General features: G+C 41.9%; 1 protein-coding gene and 1 long non-coding RNA gene across 3 annotated transcripts in view; one reads left to right on the forward strand and one right to left on the reverse strand.

Annotated features, from left to right (window-relative positions):
- The window catches only part of LOC126996218 (uncharacterized), a 54,786-nt gene that overhangs the window by 34,714 nt on the left and 2,492 nt on the right, over window positions 1-17,580 (forward strand). The window contains exons 1-2 of one of the 2 annotated variants that reach the window (XR_007751106.1): window positions 16,696-16,899; window positions 17,451-17,575. This is a non-coding gene — a long non-coding RNA (uncharacterized LOC126996218). Of the gene's footprint in view, window positions 1-16,695; window positions 16,900-17,450; window positions 17,576-17,580 lie in introns of those variants that run through there. The other variant, XR_007751107.1, reaches the window with a different exon arrangement.
- Window positions 545-13,903, reverse strand: LOC126996213 (serine/threonine-protein phosphatase 6 regulatory ankyrin repeat subunit B-like). The gene is made up of 9 exons (XM_050856541.1): window positions 13,746-13,903; window positions 8,952-9,059; window positions 6,943-7,015; window positions 4,301-6,649; window positions 3,838-4,070; window positions 2,954-3,185; window positions 2,433-2,673; window positions 1,986-2,105; window positions 545-1,666 (listed from the first exon to the last, which is right to left on the reverse strand). The coding sequence occupies exons 2-9, from the start codon at window positions 9,052-9,054 to the stop codon at window positions 935-937; spliced, it is 4,083 nt and encodes a 1,360-aa protein (XP_050712498.1). The 5' UTR covers window positions 9,055-9,059; window positions 13,746-13,903; the 3' UTR covers window positions 545-934.

Below are 17,580 nucleotides of genomic sequence, written 5' to 3' on the forward strand. Positions count from 1 at the left end.
GCATGTGAATCAAATTATAAAGGGAAAACTCTTTAGGGTCTTGTGAACGAGCTCATGAACTTTGTGTCTTCAATTGTGTCTGCAACTGAACACACATGTATACATGTACTAAGGAGATGCATTTCTGAGTGCATAGTACCTGTGTAGACATGTTTGGTTGCACGATATTACATGGAAAACTTTCAGAATATGCCCCAAGTATCTAGAATTCCTGCCCATCCGGCAACTCACACTTTGCTCCCATCAAGGAAATCAAAATGCCAAAGGAATGATCAGTGTGATTCAGAACGTGTCTTGAAACTCCCCTCGTTAAAAAGGCTCTTCTTGAGTTTACCAGTGAAAAGGATGAAAGAATGAAGATACTGGCTAACTCTTGCATTAGGAAGTCAGATAGCATGAGGATGAGCTTGAGTAAAAAGATCTTGTGCAGTGAGGCTGTGGGAGGGGTGAAGGCTTAAGTTAACATGATGATAGCAATGAAAGACTGCTTTTAAAATTAATTAATTTACTATAAATCATACAAAATCATCTTATATAAAATATCTTAATTCTTATCTCCAGAGAGATGTTATATATAATGGAAGATCTTAAGAGTGTGACAGTCTGCACCAAGCAGTGAGGCACCCAGCCAGAGCTATAGTCTATTTGCAAGCTTTTTAGCTGCAATAAGTTAATTATACACTATTAGTGCTCGGATTATTGTAGCTGTGGCACCCGACTTGCAATCCAATAGATCCATTTTAAAGGATTTAAAGTGAACTCATTTTGATGGGTAGGTCTTGGATAAGTTGAGCCTGTAGTAGAAAAGGAATGTGGGTAACCAGGTATGTTAAAAGGAAGCCAGATGCCACCACCACCCACAACATCTGTATATCTGGAAGCACATTCTATCCTTGTAAGCATAGCCATGAAGCCATAACAACAGTTTTCAGGATTATGACCTAAGTTCAGGTAGTCTTCTGAAGAGAATATCCAACTTGTCCTTGAGGTCCCTCAGTTCCTCCGCCTGTGCTGTACTCAGGTTCATCAGCTCGGTGACTTGCTGCTCCAGGTTCTGCAGCGAGTTTTCCTCTTGCTTGCTTTTTGTATGTGTGATTTCCATCCTCATGATTGTTTTTGCCAGCTGGCTGCCTAAAGCATTTAAGCAGTTCTTCTTTGAACCCAGGCATTTTGTACTTAGTTTACAAAAAGGGAAGCAAGCCCTCATCTCCAGGAAGAGTGTACTCTGAGATTCCATACGGAAGTATGCTGCTCTCCTTTGGAATTCCTGGTTTCTCTCAGAAGGCTGTGTAACAGCCAGATTGACAATGTAGCCACCAACGACGATGATGAAGGCCACAAACATCAGTCTTCCCATGTGTGGGTGGACCTGATTGTTTTGAACAAAGGTGTCATCGTAGCTGTAGTCACCAAATAGCCAAACAATCATCTTCATTGTGGACTGAGGCCAAGATTGAAAGGCGGCCTGATCAGCCAGCAGCAAGTGGAAGATGTGAGAGAATGCAAACAAAATTAAAAGAATGTAGCTGAGGGCTTTTATATAGGTACTAAAAAAGTCCCTTGTTATTGGCATGAAGACAAAGAGCATCGGCAGCTGGTTGAGCATGCTGATGACCAGGAGCCACTCCAGCAGCAGCCCAACAATGCCAAAGTGCCACTGCCCAGTCTGCAACATGGAAATAGCTTAGTTTAATATTAATTCAAGAGATATCTCAGACTTCAAATTAGGTGTGTCTTTCCTTGTGGCCAATGTGTGAGTTCACTAAAACCTTTCGTACGAACCCTTCACATTGGATTAGAGGTATGGTGACTCTTTAACCTCCCATAGAATCAATCCACTAACCCTGTAAGTCATCGGTTCCCTCTAAGGTCATGAGTGTTGCTAACATTTGAGTGACATTGTTCCCTATGCCTCAGCACATAATGCCCACAAACTGTGAACCAATAATTTATGAGAGAAGTGATGTGACATGTGGCATACTCACAGTCCATATCCACGTCTGGTGGTGAAATCCACAAATTCCAATCGGCGGCAGAAGAATGAGAGTGCAACAGATTTGGCAAACCCTCAGTAACCTTTTTGACCTGAAGTACCACGTCCGAAGCTGCCAAGAGATAATAGTTACATCAAGTAAGTTTTGCTTGCTGTGTTTTCACCAGCACGTAAAATGGTGATTCCATATGGTATGCAATTCATGTCTGACATTTTTTTACTAAGAAAATGTACAAAATACTAAACATGGTTGTAAATGTGTACTCAACCACTTTACTCCTCTCTACGATACTGCCACTTTACTTTTCTTTTTGTAGGTGAAAAGATAAAAACAAATATTGCCGGTCGTTAACCTGTAGATTACACGGAAATATGATGAAGTGGTGAAAATGTTGACAGATGTGAAGTGTAAGAACTCGCTCAATCGTCTTAACCTTACCTTGTATATGTAGTTGCCTTCCTTGACCATGATTATAGCAGTCATAACCAGCAGGAAGAACCACGTCCCAAAGTTTGATGACACAATATTTTGACATGGATTGAAACTTTCCATTCTTGAAGTCTCTGCTGCACCAGTGGTATTTGAGGCGCCTTCCAGAGTCTTGGGTGAGAGATGAGCCCCAGCACCACATAAGAGCTCATATGTTAAATTACACTTGCTTTCCATGTGAGCCCAGTTGCTGTGAAATGGATGTTATGGTACAGGACTGCAGTGAGTAGAGTCTTTTATTTCAGTTGCACAATTTTGACTGGTAATAATCATGGATAATTATCAGGACTTATTTTAACCCCTTGACTGTGGATTTCCTAGAAGAGGACAACACCAAGCTACAAGAATGGAACAAAAAGTGGCTGCTACAATTCAGTGAAGAAAAGAGCCTTAGATAGATAGGATCCTTGTAATAGAATAGATGGAATGGAACGTTAGGTCACCCTTAGGACGTGACATTTAGAACTCACTCTGTGTTAGCCATGAAGGATACGAGAGAAGCAAGGTACAGGACCTCAATGATGAGAAGGAAGATGAATAAGTAGGATAAGTAGGTCTTCCAGAGGTGTATCAGCAATCCCTCGATGAGTGAGTGCTGCAGCAGCTCGGCCCTGGTGTGCTGGACCATCAGGCTGAGGGGGTGCTCTTGTAGGAGTCGCTGAGAGCTGGTGAGAGTGGGGCTTCCCTCCGGCTTCATTGGGCCTTCACAAGAGCAATAATGGTGATGATTGTAATAATAGTGATATGTAATAAATAATAAAAAAAAATTGGGATCCTTAAATCATCTAGATTTGGAGGGATGAGAGTGTCACATGTTTATTATTATTTCGCTGCTTAGAATAGTATTTATTATGACATCCGTCTCATTACTATAATCTGACTATTTCTATCATCCAGTTGAAGTCTAAGCTGCCTTTGAAAGGTGTCACTGGTGGCAGCAGCTTCATGCTGGGAACTGGCTGTTTCACACACAAAGACAGGCTCACTGAAGACTGTCTAATCATTCAGGAGTACTTTAGACTCCTGTCACAAGCTAGGAATAGACATGCTATAGTTTCTTAGTTTTAATAGCAACTGTACAGATGATTTTGTAGTTTTGTTATACAGGCAAGCCCCACTTTATGAACATTCATGCAGCAAAAATTCACTTTAACAAAGAAGGTGATTTACAGCCCCTTGCTAACTTCATGAACACCAAAAATATCACACAATGAAATTTCCCTTGGTGAACGGTTTTACAGGAATGTAATCCAGCTATATAGAGTTCACCTTATGTGTTTATATGACAAAGATGTGAAGACCATAAGTTTGTCTAGGGAAATATTTGTATGGTGAAACAAATGTATGAACATACCTTTTTCGGGACAGTAGATTTTATCAAAGAGCCGGAAGTCGTGTGAAATCTTGTCATCTGAAGTGTTTTGAATGCAGCAATTCTGGGCCTTTAGGGCAAGGCTTGGGTGATGTTTTATCAGCTCCCGGAAATTGCTACAATAATGCTTATCGTTTTCCCCAGAGTTTTCTGTGTGCTGTGGGAAGAAGCCTGCCTCCCACCACTCACTGTCAATGATGGCCTCAGCGGCAGCCCTGTAGGGATAGACGAACAGTGATCAGGCTCCTGAACCACTCATGCAGTGCTGCTGTAGCTGAAGGCATTGTCATAAACCACAGTTGTCAAAGAAGGTGAACTATTAATTAATAGGTCTGTATTTCTGTAAATGTGATAAAAATTTACTGAAATAAAGGAAAACTTTGGATACTTAAAAATTTACAGACTCTCTAATGAAGCAGTCACCGAAAAGAGATGGATAACTCACGGCCTCGGCTCCGCCCCCTGCAGTGCCTGGTGCATGTACTTGTGGAAGCGTGAGGCTCTCTCATCATTTTTCTCATTCCTGTTTGTATTATCCATTTTATTTCGTCTGAAGTTTCTCATCAGAAACGCAAACACTTCATCATGTTTTTGTTCAAATGCAATATCCAAGGCCAGCTTGTCATTCCCGTCCACTACACGAATGAGGCGCCTGCTTGCCTCCAGCAGACTCATGCAGCATTCCAGGTGATTGTTCCGGGCAGCCAAATGGAGAGCCGTGGAGCCGTCATCATCTTTTTCAGCGGGAGATACTTTCTTTATGATTAATTTCAGCACTTGGTGGTGCCCCTTGTCTGCTGCAAGGTGAAGGGCTGTTTGACCATTCTTATCTTTAGCCAATGCTTTCATGCCCTTTGTCTTCAAGAGTACTTTACAGGCATCCCTGCATCCATGCATTGCTGCTACATGCAGTGGTGTTTGATTATCTTTGTTTTCCACATTCACCTTCTCCTTGTCAGAACTTAGCAATGAGCAGAGTCCTGGATCTCCCTGTTTTGCTGCCAGATGCAAAGGAGTCATCCCTTCTTTGCATTTCTCCAGAGTGGATGCACCGTGGTCAAGTAAGACCTTGGCACATGTAAGAGCTTCGTTGCTGATAGCCTCGTGTAGTGGAGTGAAGCCATATTTACCTTCCTTGGCAGATACGAGCTCCTCAGTGTCTGAATATTTTAGTAAGTGCTTGAGGCATTCATCTGCCTTTGCCTTTGCTGCCTGATGGAGGACTGTTCTTTTTCTACAGTTGAATAATTGTGTGCTGGCACCTTTTTCTAAGAGGGTAGTAACAGTCTTCAGAAAGCCACTCTCTATGGCATACATGAGGGCAGTATTTCCAAATTTGTCCTTGGCATCAATATCTTCAAAGAGCAGCCTCTCACAGCATTTATAATGTCCATTCTTGGCTGCCAACATAAGGGGAGTTTTCTTGTCATTCAGGGTTAACTTTAATGTTTTCCTATTTGGGTCTTCATTCAAAACATTCACTAAATATTGGCATGACTCTTCACAACCATTCTCAGCAGCGTAGTGGAGAGCCATGTATGATTGTTTGTCTCGATGCTTCCACTTGGCACCCTTTTCCAGCAGTAGCTCTACCACTTTATCATTGCTGTTTTGTGCTGCTAAATGTAATGGGGTCTTACGGCTTCTGTCTTGTAGTATATCAATATCAGTCTCTTCTTTTTTGTGGGTCAAGATAAGGTCGCAGACATCCCTTTGACCCATTTTTGCTGCCAGGTGCAATGGGGCTTCATTGTTCTTGCTTTTCTCATTAACTTCCAAGCTGTCACATCTGAGTAACTCCTCGCAGCAGCTGAGGTGGCCCTTGGTGATGGCCAGGTGCAGCGGAGTTTCTCCCCAATTATTTGTTTTGTTGCAGTTTGCATTGTGGCTCAGCAGCTGCTTGATGATTTCTGCGTTGCCTTTTTTGGCCGCACAGTGGAGTGGTGTGAGGCCATCTTTCTTTTTTGAATTTATATCCAGATTTGTGAATTCTGTAATCTTTTGGAAGCAGTCAAGGTGATCCTCAATAATTACCAGGTGCAGTGGGGTCTCCTCTGAATTGTTCTTTGCATTGCAGTCAGCATTGTTTCTCCTAAGTAATTCAACAACTTCAGACTTGCCTTCTTTGGCGGCAAGGTGAAGTGGAGTGTTTCCCTCATCATTCACCTTATCAATCGTGGTGCCTCTGTGCTCAAGAAGTGTCTCACAGCAGTCGCGATGCCCGGCAGCTGCTGCGAGGTGGAGCGGCGTGTCCCCTGAGCTGTTTTTTGCCTCACAGTATGCTTGCTTTTCCAGCAACTTCTCAACAACATTCTGAAGACCCCCAGCTCCTGCTAGATGGAGTGGAGTGTTTCCAGATGCGTTGGAAACACGACAATCTGCGTTGAGATTCAGCAGCTTGTCAATAATATTCTTCAAGCCTTTTTTTGCTGCAAGGTGTAGTGGAGTGTCTTTTTCCTTATTTGCTAAATTGACCTCTAGGTTGTTCACTTTCAGAAGGATCTCACAGCAATGCAAGATATTTTTATCTATGGCCAAGTGTAAGGGAGTGTTTCCCAAATTGTCCTGTACATTGCAGGATGCATTGTGTTCCAAAAGCAGTTTGAGAATTTCACTTTTTTTAGAACAGGCTGCATAGTGGAGTGCAGTTCGCCTGGTTGTCTCTTCTCTTGTATCAACATTTGTCTTCCCCTCCTCCAGGATTTTCTTGCACTCTTTATAATTTTTTTGTTTGGTGGCTTGCACCAGCTTCACATTATCAGCACGTTCATCCTCGTCCACAAGACAGCCCATCCTGTTGATGAAACATAAAGAGAAATAAAAAAAAGTTGTCCAGCTAACCCTCACCACCTCAGACTGTGTAACCAAGGGAAATGGTAACCAAGGAGGCCACTATTCTGATGTGCCTGGCTGGTGCTCATACAGGATCGAATACATTCAGTGCATAGCAGAGAAGTGTGTTCAACTGACGGTTGTCTGATGAAATGCATGTGCAAAATTTTAAATGTACACATGAGTTTTAAAAGGCACTGAGAAGCTCGAGTCATACAATAATTAGCAGTAATAAATAGCACAAAACACACAAACCTCCCCCAGCAACTCGTGGCGGCGGCGGCGGTGGTGACGGCTGGCATGCTGATGACGGACATGGTGCGTGGAGCTGGAGGTGGTGAGGGGAGGCAGCATTATGTTATGTTTTTTAGTTTTTTTTAAGATGTCTTTAGTAAGCCTAACCCACTGTGTAGTGTGTGTGTGTGTGTGTGTGTGTGTGTGTGTGTGTACAATATCACGACTTGAGCACCAAATCAATATTAATAGAAAATAATGATAACAATAATGAATAGAGATAGTGGTGAGACCAGCTATGACATATGGCCTAGAAACTGTTCCAATGAAGAAGAGTAGTGAAAGAAAATTGGAAGTGACAGAAATGAAAATGCTGAGATGGATGAGTGGAGTGACAAGAAAGGACAGGATCAAGAATGAAGTCATAAGAGGTACAGTTATGGTAGCAAGTGTGGGTAAAAAGGTGCAGGAAGCGAGACTGAGATGGTTTGGTCATGTCATGAGGAGAGAGGAAGGGAGTTGTGAAAGGCAGATAATGGACATGGAAGTGGGTGGCAGAAGGAGGAGAGGAAGACCCAAGACGAGATGGAAGGACTGTATTGTGGCGGACGGCAGGGAGAAGAACTTGGACCTTGAAGTGGCGGAGGACAGGGTTAGATGGAGGACTCATCAAAAACAGCGACCCCGTATATAAACGGGATAATAACGCTGCGGAAGAAGAAGAAGAAGAGATAGTAATCCTGGGAGAACAAGGAGGACGTGCATGCAAACACACTACTGGCTGAGAGGAAGTGGGGGAGGAGAAGCGGTGATATCACTCAAGCCGCGCCCCATTCATTGGTCACTCTGCAGCGCGACCTTTACTCCCATTTTCTTCCGCTCCCGCAGGCCTCTAGCATATTTCTGTGACTGACATACCCTCCCACAAATACTAATTTCATACCATATTGTGAGCTGCAGATTGACTTCCCGAGCATCGCCCTGATGATGAGGCTACACAGTGACATACTTAACTAAAAATCGGCCCGGGTGGCGCTGACGACCCTGTTACTAACCGCCTCATTTCTGTGAACCTCAACAACATATCTGACTAGTTTGTTCCACTCATCCTTTTGTATATTTTTCTTCTAATACGTTCATGTCCTGTCCCCGGTATACCCCTTCTCCACTGACTACCAACTCGTGTCTCCTCTCGTTGTCATTTATTCATCAAGGTCGTCCGATCCTGTATTTTACCACTGCTCACTATAACATTGTTTGGATATTCTCATTACTCTCCCATTCCCCACTGTCACTTCCCGTACAATACACGTCCTTGTCTCACTCCTCAATTACTCATTACCCTATTCGTCTCAAAATTTGCAAGTTTATTAGTCGCTCCACCATACATACCTCCAATAACATATTTACCAACTACATGATGCTGGTTGCCTAGTGAAGACCAGCCATCTCCTGGTTGAAGTTTGTTTTAAGATCGAAGCAGTCTCGGTTTGGGATACGAAGCTTCGTTCCGTATCGGTAGGGATCAAATGCATCTCCCTTTCTGCCATATTGACCGATATCCAATTCGTCTCAAAATTTGCATGTTCATTATATAGTCGCTCCAGCATACACACCTCCAATATTTGTTTACCACCTTCCCATTCTCCCCAGCCCGTCCCAATACGAGCTCAAAATTTGCAACTTTATCAGCTGCTCCAGCATACATACCTCTAGAGATAAAAAAAAAAAAAAAGGATGAGTGGAAAAAACTGGTCAGGCACGTAGTTGAGGCTCACAAATGAAAACTTTAGATGTTCACAATAAATAAATAATTAATGTACACAATAAAATAAATAAATAAGTAATGTCCACAATAAATAAATGGATAATACGTAATAATGTAGACAATGTTCACAATAAATAAATAATAATGTTCACAATAAATAAATAATTAATGTACACAATAATATAAATCAATCAATAAATAATGTCCACAATAAATAAATAGATAATACGTAATAATGTAGACACGTTCACTCAGTACTCACCCTGTGGCCTTTGCTGCTGAGTCGTCTGGGTGTTGAGAAGGGAGGCGTTGCAGGAGAACATTGCTAAGTCTAAAGACTCCTCGGAGCTGGCGCGGCTGGCCATCCTTGCTGGAAAAGGTAACGTTTGGTTTGTTATACAGACGATAATGTTGCAGGTCCTTTGTTGCATTGCTCACACATAGTTGCAGAAAAATAATTTAAGTAACATTTTATTTTATTATGTAGTGTTATGCAAGTAAAAAACGAAAGCGTGTTAAGAGGTGGGGAAGACAGGTTTCGAAAGGGCGGAAAGGAAGCTCATTTTTTTCCATTATGCGGACATCAACAGCTAATTTGTGCGAAATTTTACAAAGACCACTGACCCACTGCACCCAGAAAGGAGATATTATTTTTAAAGAGATAACAGTCGTTTGTAACATGGCGGGAGAGAGCGGACTTGAGCGGTGAGATCATAAGCACGTTGAGAGAGAGAGAGAGAGAGAGAGAGAGAGAGAGAGAGAGATGGCGGCACTATAAAACAGTTGCCTGCGCTACCAATAGGCCCACCTAACATCACCAAATGTGGGGTACAAACTTGGCAGAGGGAATGTTTTTGTGCCGCGAGAGACGGTAGTGGGCTAAAGAGTAGTCTATCCGGATATTTTGTTTTTATCTATTTATGATCCACGAGACATCCTGGAGTTAAATCGAAGTATGTGCTTATCTTTGTATTCGTTCATACACACACTGGTAATGTTTCTGTGGAGTCTGATTCACTTATTTGAGTGAAATTATATTGTGAAAATCAGTCACAAATTCGTGTCACTAGTAAAAATGAAACTAGTAATGTAAGTTTTGCCACCATGAAATATACACAAATAGATAAATATGAAAGCTCACGAAGTCACAATAAGTGACATCACCTGCTTTGCGTAGTAAAAATATGCTATTTATGGTATCGACATCCTCAGCGAGACCACTGACCCACTGCACCCAGGAAGAAGAGAAAAATATTAAGAAATAACAGTCGTTTTTAACATGGCAGGAGAGAGCAGACTTGCGCGGTGAGATCATGAGCACGTTTAGAGAGAGAGAGGGGGGGGGGGGGGGGTCAGGCGTGTCATAGTAACTTTTTTTATAGATATCTTAAAATTGTTGTAATACAAGATAGTCAACATATTGAAGTGTTCATAATATATGATTTTTTATGCAGATATATTAATTTTTGTGGCGTCAGGAAGGTTTTCGTCGCGACGCGTGAAATGACTGATTCGGCGAATGATCCCCTCGACCTCTGGGCCGATGGATATTAAGTGAATTAAATATTGAGCTCTTCATAATATAAGAAAATTTCAAAATAGCATTTTAAGCCAGTTCATAAGGTAAGACAAAATTCAGATGTTAAGAAAATCTATAAGGTAAGACAGGGCGAGAGGGACTGACTCGTCTATCGAATTTTAAGGTCAAGATAAATCGACTCTTCAACGGGTCACATGTACATGAAGGTCACAAGATCAAGCGTGGCACTGCGAAACAAGACAACAACAATGGCGTGTACGTCAGTGAACTGACTTGAAGTAGAACTGATGAGACGTCTGGCGAATGAACTGTTATACAGAACTGGATCCACTTGATGCTGGCCTGTGCTTGTTTTTGTTGACATACAGAGAGGCCTCCCTAGCTGAAAAGTTTTATAATCTAACCAACCTCAGGCTCTCGACGGGGGCAAATGCAGCCTGTAATGGTGATGACTTGGGAGTGTCCCAACAGACAGATGCATGGTGATGTCTTCAGTCCCAACAGACAGTGAGTGGCCCACACATGGAAAATAAAATTGCCCCCAAGTGCCCAAATAAAGATAAAAAAAAGAATTATTCAAAGGGACTCAAGATGCTTTCCAAAAAAGACAGAAATGTGTTTGGTTGCTGACTTTCCTGAAGTGGTTGGTGTTATTGATGGAACTGTTATCAGAATTAGCAAGAGATACCATAGGCAGAATATTGGTGGCAAGAGACCATAGTATATACAAGATTACTGACTTAGAAGCGATACAAGATTACTGACTTAGAAGCGAAGCGGTTGAAATGAAAGTTCATGAAAGAGGCCAAATGAATGAAAAGCTCAAGAGGATGTTCGAGACTCTGTGCTGGGGACAGCAGATGCCAACTCTCTGGGGCTGCTGACACCATATCTACAACTTTGGGCTGACACACACATATCTATGACCTCAGCATGAATACCAGCTAGCCCACAATTTGATGGATATGAAATAATCTGCATTCTTTCATGGGGTTGCAGCAGTCAAAGAAACGAAAAGGCGTGGTGCGTGGAAACACTGGCTGCGGGCTGAGCGAATGCTTAATTTTCGGGAGCGGCCGTGCGTTAGGGGGCAGGTTTGTTTGTTACAATAACCTTATTTTTGAAACATATTTACTAATATTATTTAATAATTAATTAAATGTGTTTTGTGTTTTTATGTCTATTTGCCATCTTTCATATCACTATATTATCAAAAAAAAAAAATTGTATGCAGGGTTCCCACACTTGCTTTCACGATCACGAAATCACCCACCCATGTTATATTATAGAAAGGGATATGAAATCTCATACTGCTTATGAAAAAAAAAAAAAATATTTCATAGTTATTACCAGATTTACGATTGAAATTTATGAAATTTTATAAGTACCAGCCCTGGTCGAGCTCGAGCGAAAACTACTGAAGCTAGGAAGGCGTGCTTGGTGGCAAATGAAAGTTTTTTTTAATACAGATTAATAATCAGAAAAAAATGGAAAGCATTAAATAAATAAAAAAGTTATAAGCAAAAAACTAGGACGTGTCCAAATCGCGGCAAAAGGGCCGAAAAACAGGCTATTTTGTGACGGCTCGACGACGAACTTGGAATCGAGCAATCAAAAAATCATTCGAGTTGGTCAAACTACATTGCCAAGAGGGGCTACATACCAAAGTACAGCCTTCTAGACGTAATAGCAAGGCCACACTAGACAAAAACGGCAAAGTGTCTGGAGTTCGTCAAAATCGCTCTCGACAGGGTTTACGTTTCGAGCTCTAGCGACGAAACTACTGGGAGTAGGGAAATGTTATGCACCATATTGGAAAGCACATTGGTAGGGCTAAATCATTTGTTAAATAAGTTGTTTGAAATTCACAAAACATGAGCGGGTTTCATCGTTGGGAACTCAAAAAGTTTTTTTCAGAGTCGTTTTTAGCGAATTTATTCGATTTTTTACCCTTTCGAGTCGGTTTTCGAGCCCGGTCGCTAATTAAAAAATATAGCCCTTTTATTTTGCCGTCTATTGATATGTACCGAAAACTTTTCTGTAGCCCCAGAAATAAGGGAGTTATGGCGATTCGCACCAAAGCGGTTGATTTTCCAAAATTCGCGGCTTAATGACAAGGCTGGGGCAAGTGTCCGTTTCATAGCATAGGGTTCATTGATAATATAAATAAGCCTTGCGCGGTTATCGGGGGAAGTCCTCTGTCAGGGGAAGTTATCCGCAGACTTCCCAACATAATAAAAACGCATCAGTGCCATGGAAATGCCACTCAACCGATACTGATACTATAGTGAATTAGCTGCATTATATATATATATATATATATATATATATATATATATATATATATATATATATATATATATATATATATATATATATGGTTGGGAAGGTAAGCTGAGAAGGCTGTCTGGTTTGTTTAATCATTTTATATTCTTGTGTGTCCTTGTGCTTGTAACCCGCGACTTGTAAATACCTCCCCCGGTAAAGCAGCAGGAAAACTTTGGAAACTCGTCCCTGCTCTCTCGATCGACTTACCAGTGCGCCTTTCATTGCTGAGTCGCTGACGCTACTAATAATCATCTCCCTCAGGATATTTTAGTCTCTCCGTGATGCTGTGTTGTTACGCGTGACTGTCTGGTGTTGTTAAGGCTCATCACTCGCTTTAGGGGAGAGTTTTAGGTTCAAGGTCAGAGATGGGACGAGCTGCCTGACGTAAAAGTAAAGGTCCACTATCCATCGGCTTCCTGCACCGCCCGCGCCCCGTGACGCGCCAGCCAGCCACTCTCTCCTTGGAGGCAGGGTGGAGTGAATACTAGAGTTGTGTATTAGAATACGAATACTTCAATATCCGCCGAATACGAATCCGAATACACAAATTGTTGTAATTCGAATACAAATACGAACACCTCTTGGAAGTATTCGTGAATACATTCCTGAATACTTTTCATTGAAAATATCTTGACGTAACTGCTACACAATCACAGTCCACACTGGCCAGTGGCACTGAGTCAGACCCGAGAATCCGCGCTGCTCGTCAGCGATCGAGCCTTACTATACACGACGAGTACACGGCTGCTGTTTCTGATAATACATTTTGAAGCATTCGTCAGATTATTCGCAGAATACGAATATTTTTTCATTGTACTCGAATACGAATGAGAATACTTTGATTTATATGAATAATTGTTCGAATACGAATACACCCGGTATTCGAATTAATCGATTAGGAATATCAGATACGAATACGTCCATCGATCCCTGCTTGGAAGGCACCATTTCTCAAAGTGAGGCCGTGTTTTTGATGCTTTAAATTGTTCTGTGGTGCAGCACTGCAGCAGCAGTAACACAACAGGAACCTCGTAAACCCTATATCCACCCCCACCTGGGAGGATTACCCATAGGAAGCTCAGGAAATTGTCATTGCCGCGGTGGGGCCAGCAAGAAAGTGGCGGCCGTAGGAGAGGTATCAAGCCAGGTAGAGATTCCCGGGGAATCCTGTCACGCGTCACCACTCACCTCACTGACGGGTGTGCTCTGGAGAGGAAGGTGTCAGGTGCTGCCTTGGTGGACGTCTGTGCGGCAACTGGGATTATTCTGGGACCGGGAACGGGAAGTGTCGACTGTCGAGCCACGGAACGTATGGGAGAGGGAGAGGCAAACTTCTCGATTTGTTTGCAGCTAAAAAGCAACGCTAAGCCGTAAGCTGTCTTAGTCAAGCTTGCCAAGTGTTAAAAACCACCCATACCTCACTTTGCAAGATTGATAAACGTTGCCTAGCTGGAGAAACAATCAAATTCCACTTCCCAGAGGCGAGTAGGCACCCACAAAATATCAATGACGTCACCGAGCTCAGAAAACGTACGTACTTCAACCGTAACTCCTCTACTTCCTTGTTACAATAAAGGAGTCTTTTTTTACATAGAGAATCAGACCACACAGACCCCATGGTCCAGACTAGTTGATCCGTCCTTAAAGCTAAGTGATTCTACATTAATCAGATAGCTCCAAAACTTTGCATTTATACTCTTATCTAGTTAATATTAAGTTGTGCATACTGTGATACTATATCTTGAGACTTTATCCATCTATCTGTTTATCTATCTATCAGTTTGTCTTTATATAACGTATAATAATCCACTGAGACTGAATCCCTCTCAAGGTGGTTGGATCCCCTCAGGCTCAGAGAATGTTCGTATTTCTTTACTTGTTTCATCTGCCACACAAGTTTTGTTGACATCATTAGATTAAGCAAGGATTGTATTAGATAAAGCAGGGACTGTACAGCTATAATAGTATGCTCAAAACTTGGAGTAAATCAGTGAGTAATTACGGTGAATAGAATTAATTACGTCAAATCATAGCAGTTAATGTTCATTCATACTCCTTTTTGCAAATCCTTCCTAGTCTTCGCCAATATCGTACTTTACCTGAAATATGAAAGACCATCCTCTGGAGCCCCCTGCTTGTATATGTAGTGCTCCCCCTCCTGTGCAGTCTGTTAGTGCTTCAACTCATTTCCCTGCGACCGCCCCGACCCCCTGCCTGATTACGCATCGTCTCCCCACCCATATGTTTTTTCACCCCTCTCTCTCTCTCTCTCTCTCTCTCTCTCTCTCTCTCTCTCTCTCTCTCTCTCTCTCTCTCTTTCTCTCTCTCTCTCTCTCTCTCTCTCTCTCTCTCTCTCTATGTAATCCGGAAACGGCCGAATTCAAGAGATTATATACATCGTCGGGCGCCGCCTTTGAAGAGCACAGTAAATTCTCCACGGCAAAGATTACTATAGTCCCCAGAGCAAAGGGCGGAAGGAAAGGATTACGGAGCGCGAGAGAAAAAAAGGACAAGGACAAAAACAAGCACAAAAGAAGCACAGGGACAAAAAAAAAAAGTTATGGTCATCTCTAAGCGGAGGGAGGGAGGGAAGGATCACGAATTAACCCAAGAGAATGGAATGACAAAAGATATGGTCATTTTATTTATTTATTTAATTTACAGCAAGGAAGACAGCTCAAGCGCAATCAAATATAAAGGCGACAAAAATCCGCTAGGCGCTGCTCCAACAACAATAACCAGAAGAAGAGGCCAAAAGAGAACTAGGTCAGTTTCGGGAGAAGAGGTGCCTCGACACTCCTCTCTTGCTGTTATTATTATTAAGCTGTGGTCATTACTAAGATATGGTCATTACTAAGATATGGTCATTACTAAGATATGGTCATTACTAAGATATCGTCATTACTAAGATATGGTCATTACTAAGATATGATCATTGCTAAGATAGGGTCATTACTAAGATATGGTCATTACTAAGATATGGTCATTGCTAAGATAGGGTCATTACTAAGATATGGTCATTGCTAAGATATGGTCATTACTAAGATATGGTCATTGCTAAGATATGGTCATTGCTAAGATATGGTCATTACTAAGATATGGTCATTGCTAAGATAGGGTCATTGCTAAGATAGGGTCATTGCTAAGATATGGTCATTGCTAAGATAGGGTCATTACTAAGATATGGTCATTGCTAAGATATGGTCATTACTAAGATATGGTCATTGCTAAGATATGGTCATTGCTAAGATATGGTCATTGCTAAGATATGGTCATTGCTAAGATATGGTCATTGCTAAGATAGGGTCATTACTAAGATATGGTCATTGCTAAGATATGGTCATTACTAAGATATGGTCATTACTAAGATATGGTCATTACAAAGATATCGTCATTACTAAGATATGGTCATTACTAAGATATGGTCATTACTAAGATATGGTCATTACTAAGATATGGTCATTACAAAGATATCGTCATTACTAAGATATGGTCATTACTAAGATATGGTCATTACTAAGATATGGTCATTGCTAAGATATGGTCATTACTAAGATATGGTCATTGCTAAGATATGGTCATTGCTAAGATATGGTCATTGCTAAGATATGGTCATTACTAAGATATGGTCATTGCTAAGATATGGTCATTGCTAAGATATGGTCATTGCTAAGATAGGTTCATTACTCAGCGGAGGAAGAAAGGATTACGAAGCCCAAGAGAACAGAAAGACAGAAGAAGTTATGATGCATTTACTAAGTTTTATTATATATACTCAAAGAACTGAAGTTGCTAAAAATATCGTTCAGAGGAAAGGTTAAGAGACGAGCGGAGGAGAAATCGCTCAATTCAATGCCTTGAAACGTCATTACTTATGCAGTAGTTATTTATACTTCCTTTACCCTCTGTTGTACGAATCAGTTTGCAAGTATGTATCTGCGAAACTTTAAATGGAACTCGTTAATCAACCTCGTTTCATATCTTCGTGTAATGTATTTCTGTAGATACTCTCGAGAAACAATACTACCTCCAGACTGATAAAGGTGAACACTTGTAAACTCGTAGTCAAATCTACAAAGTTCCGAAGCGCGCTTTTCTGAACCACTAGTCGCCGTCACTGGATCATTCTCGGCGGCTCGCTCGGCCAGTCCACACTCGGAGGGCGGCGGGGAAGAAGGGGAAGGGCAGGAACGCAAAGACGAGAGGAACAAGACTAACTTTAGACGCAATACCACGCCAGGGACACCGGGTGGGACTGGGGATATTTTTATCTCGTGTTCTTCGCTGTCACAAAGAACCCAGGTGAGTTTATTCGTCATATCCTTGCGTCGTGATAAACAAGGTAACCGCGTACTAATATCTCGTTATCACCTGACCGAGGAGGAGGAGGAGGAGGAGGAGGAGGTGGTATTGGTATTGCCGGAACCTGCTAGGCTTCTTGTGGGGTAGGTATATTTATAATTATACGTGGGAGGGTAAGAAAGGAGATTATACGGGAGTATTAACACATGTATTAACCGGGATACTTAGATGTCTAGTCTAGAAGTTTGTTTTCTTACTCCTACTCCTACAAGACAGTTGGTCTATTGCCTGGCCTGTACTCCGGGACTGAGAGTGCTGTAAAGTGTGAGGAGGGCATGTCCAGCTTCTTTCTAATGGACATTGGAGTAAGGCAAGGCTTTGTCCTTGTCCCATCACTTTTCAAAAGATTCTGAAGAATGTGTAGCCATACGGCTGAGTGGAAATGTACTGTTTTGCTGCTGCGTTGGTGGGGTGCACTTGTACCTCAGTAGATAGCCAGTTCCGCTGACTCCCCTGACTTGGTCATTCTATCTCTTTGCTTGTTGTTGTTTTACTTTATTCGTCACCTCACAAATGAATTTTCTTTTTCAGGGTGAAGCAGTTTTCAGATCATGCCAACTTAGATCCAAGAAGTCCAACTAATGCCTGCTGCAGCTGTAGCAACAAAGAACCCTTACAACCAAGGATGGGCTGGGCCGCCTCACCTCAAAACCAAGGTAAG

Source organism: Eriocheir sinensis, chromosome 9 (genome assembly GCF_024679095.1).
Source record: "Eriocheir sinensis breed Jianghai 21 chromosome 9, ASM2467909v1, whole genome shotgun sequence".
Classification (NCBI taxonomy): Eukaryota; Metazoa; Arthropoda; class Malacostraca; order Decapoda; family Varunidae; genus Eriocheir; species Eriocheir sinensis.

What these genes read in the sequence shown, in the direction of transcription:
- LOC126996213 (XM_050856541.1), bottom strand. Translation starts at nt 9,054, where the DNA reads ATGGCCAGCCGCGCCAGCTCCGAGGAGTCTTTAGACTTAGCAATGTTC. An exon ending in TCAGCAGCAAAGGCCACAGG is followed by an intron (nt 7,016 to 8,951) that starts GTGAGTACTGAG and finishes CACCACCTCCAG; the next exon opens with CTCCACGCACCATGTCCGTC. An exon ending in GCCACGAGTTGCTGGGGGAG is followed by an intron (nt 6,650 to 6,942) that starts GTTTGTGTGTTT and finishes TTTCATCAACAG; the next exon opens with GATGGGCTGTCTTGTGGACG.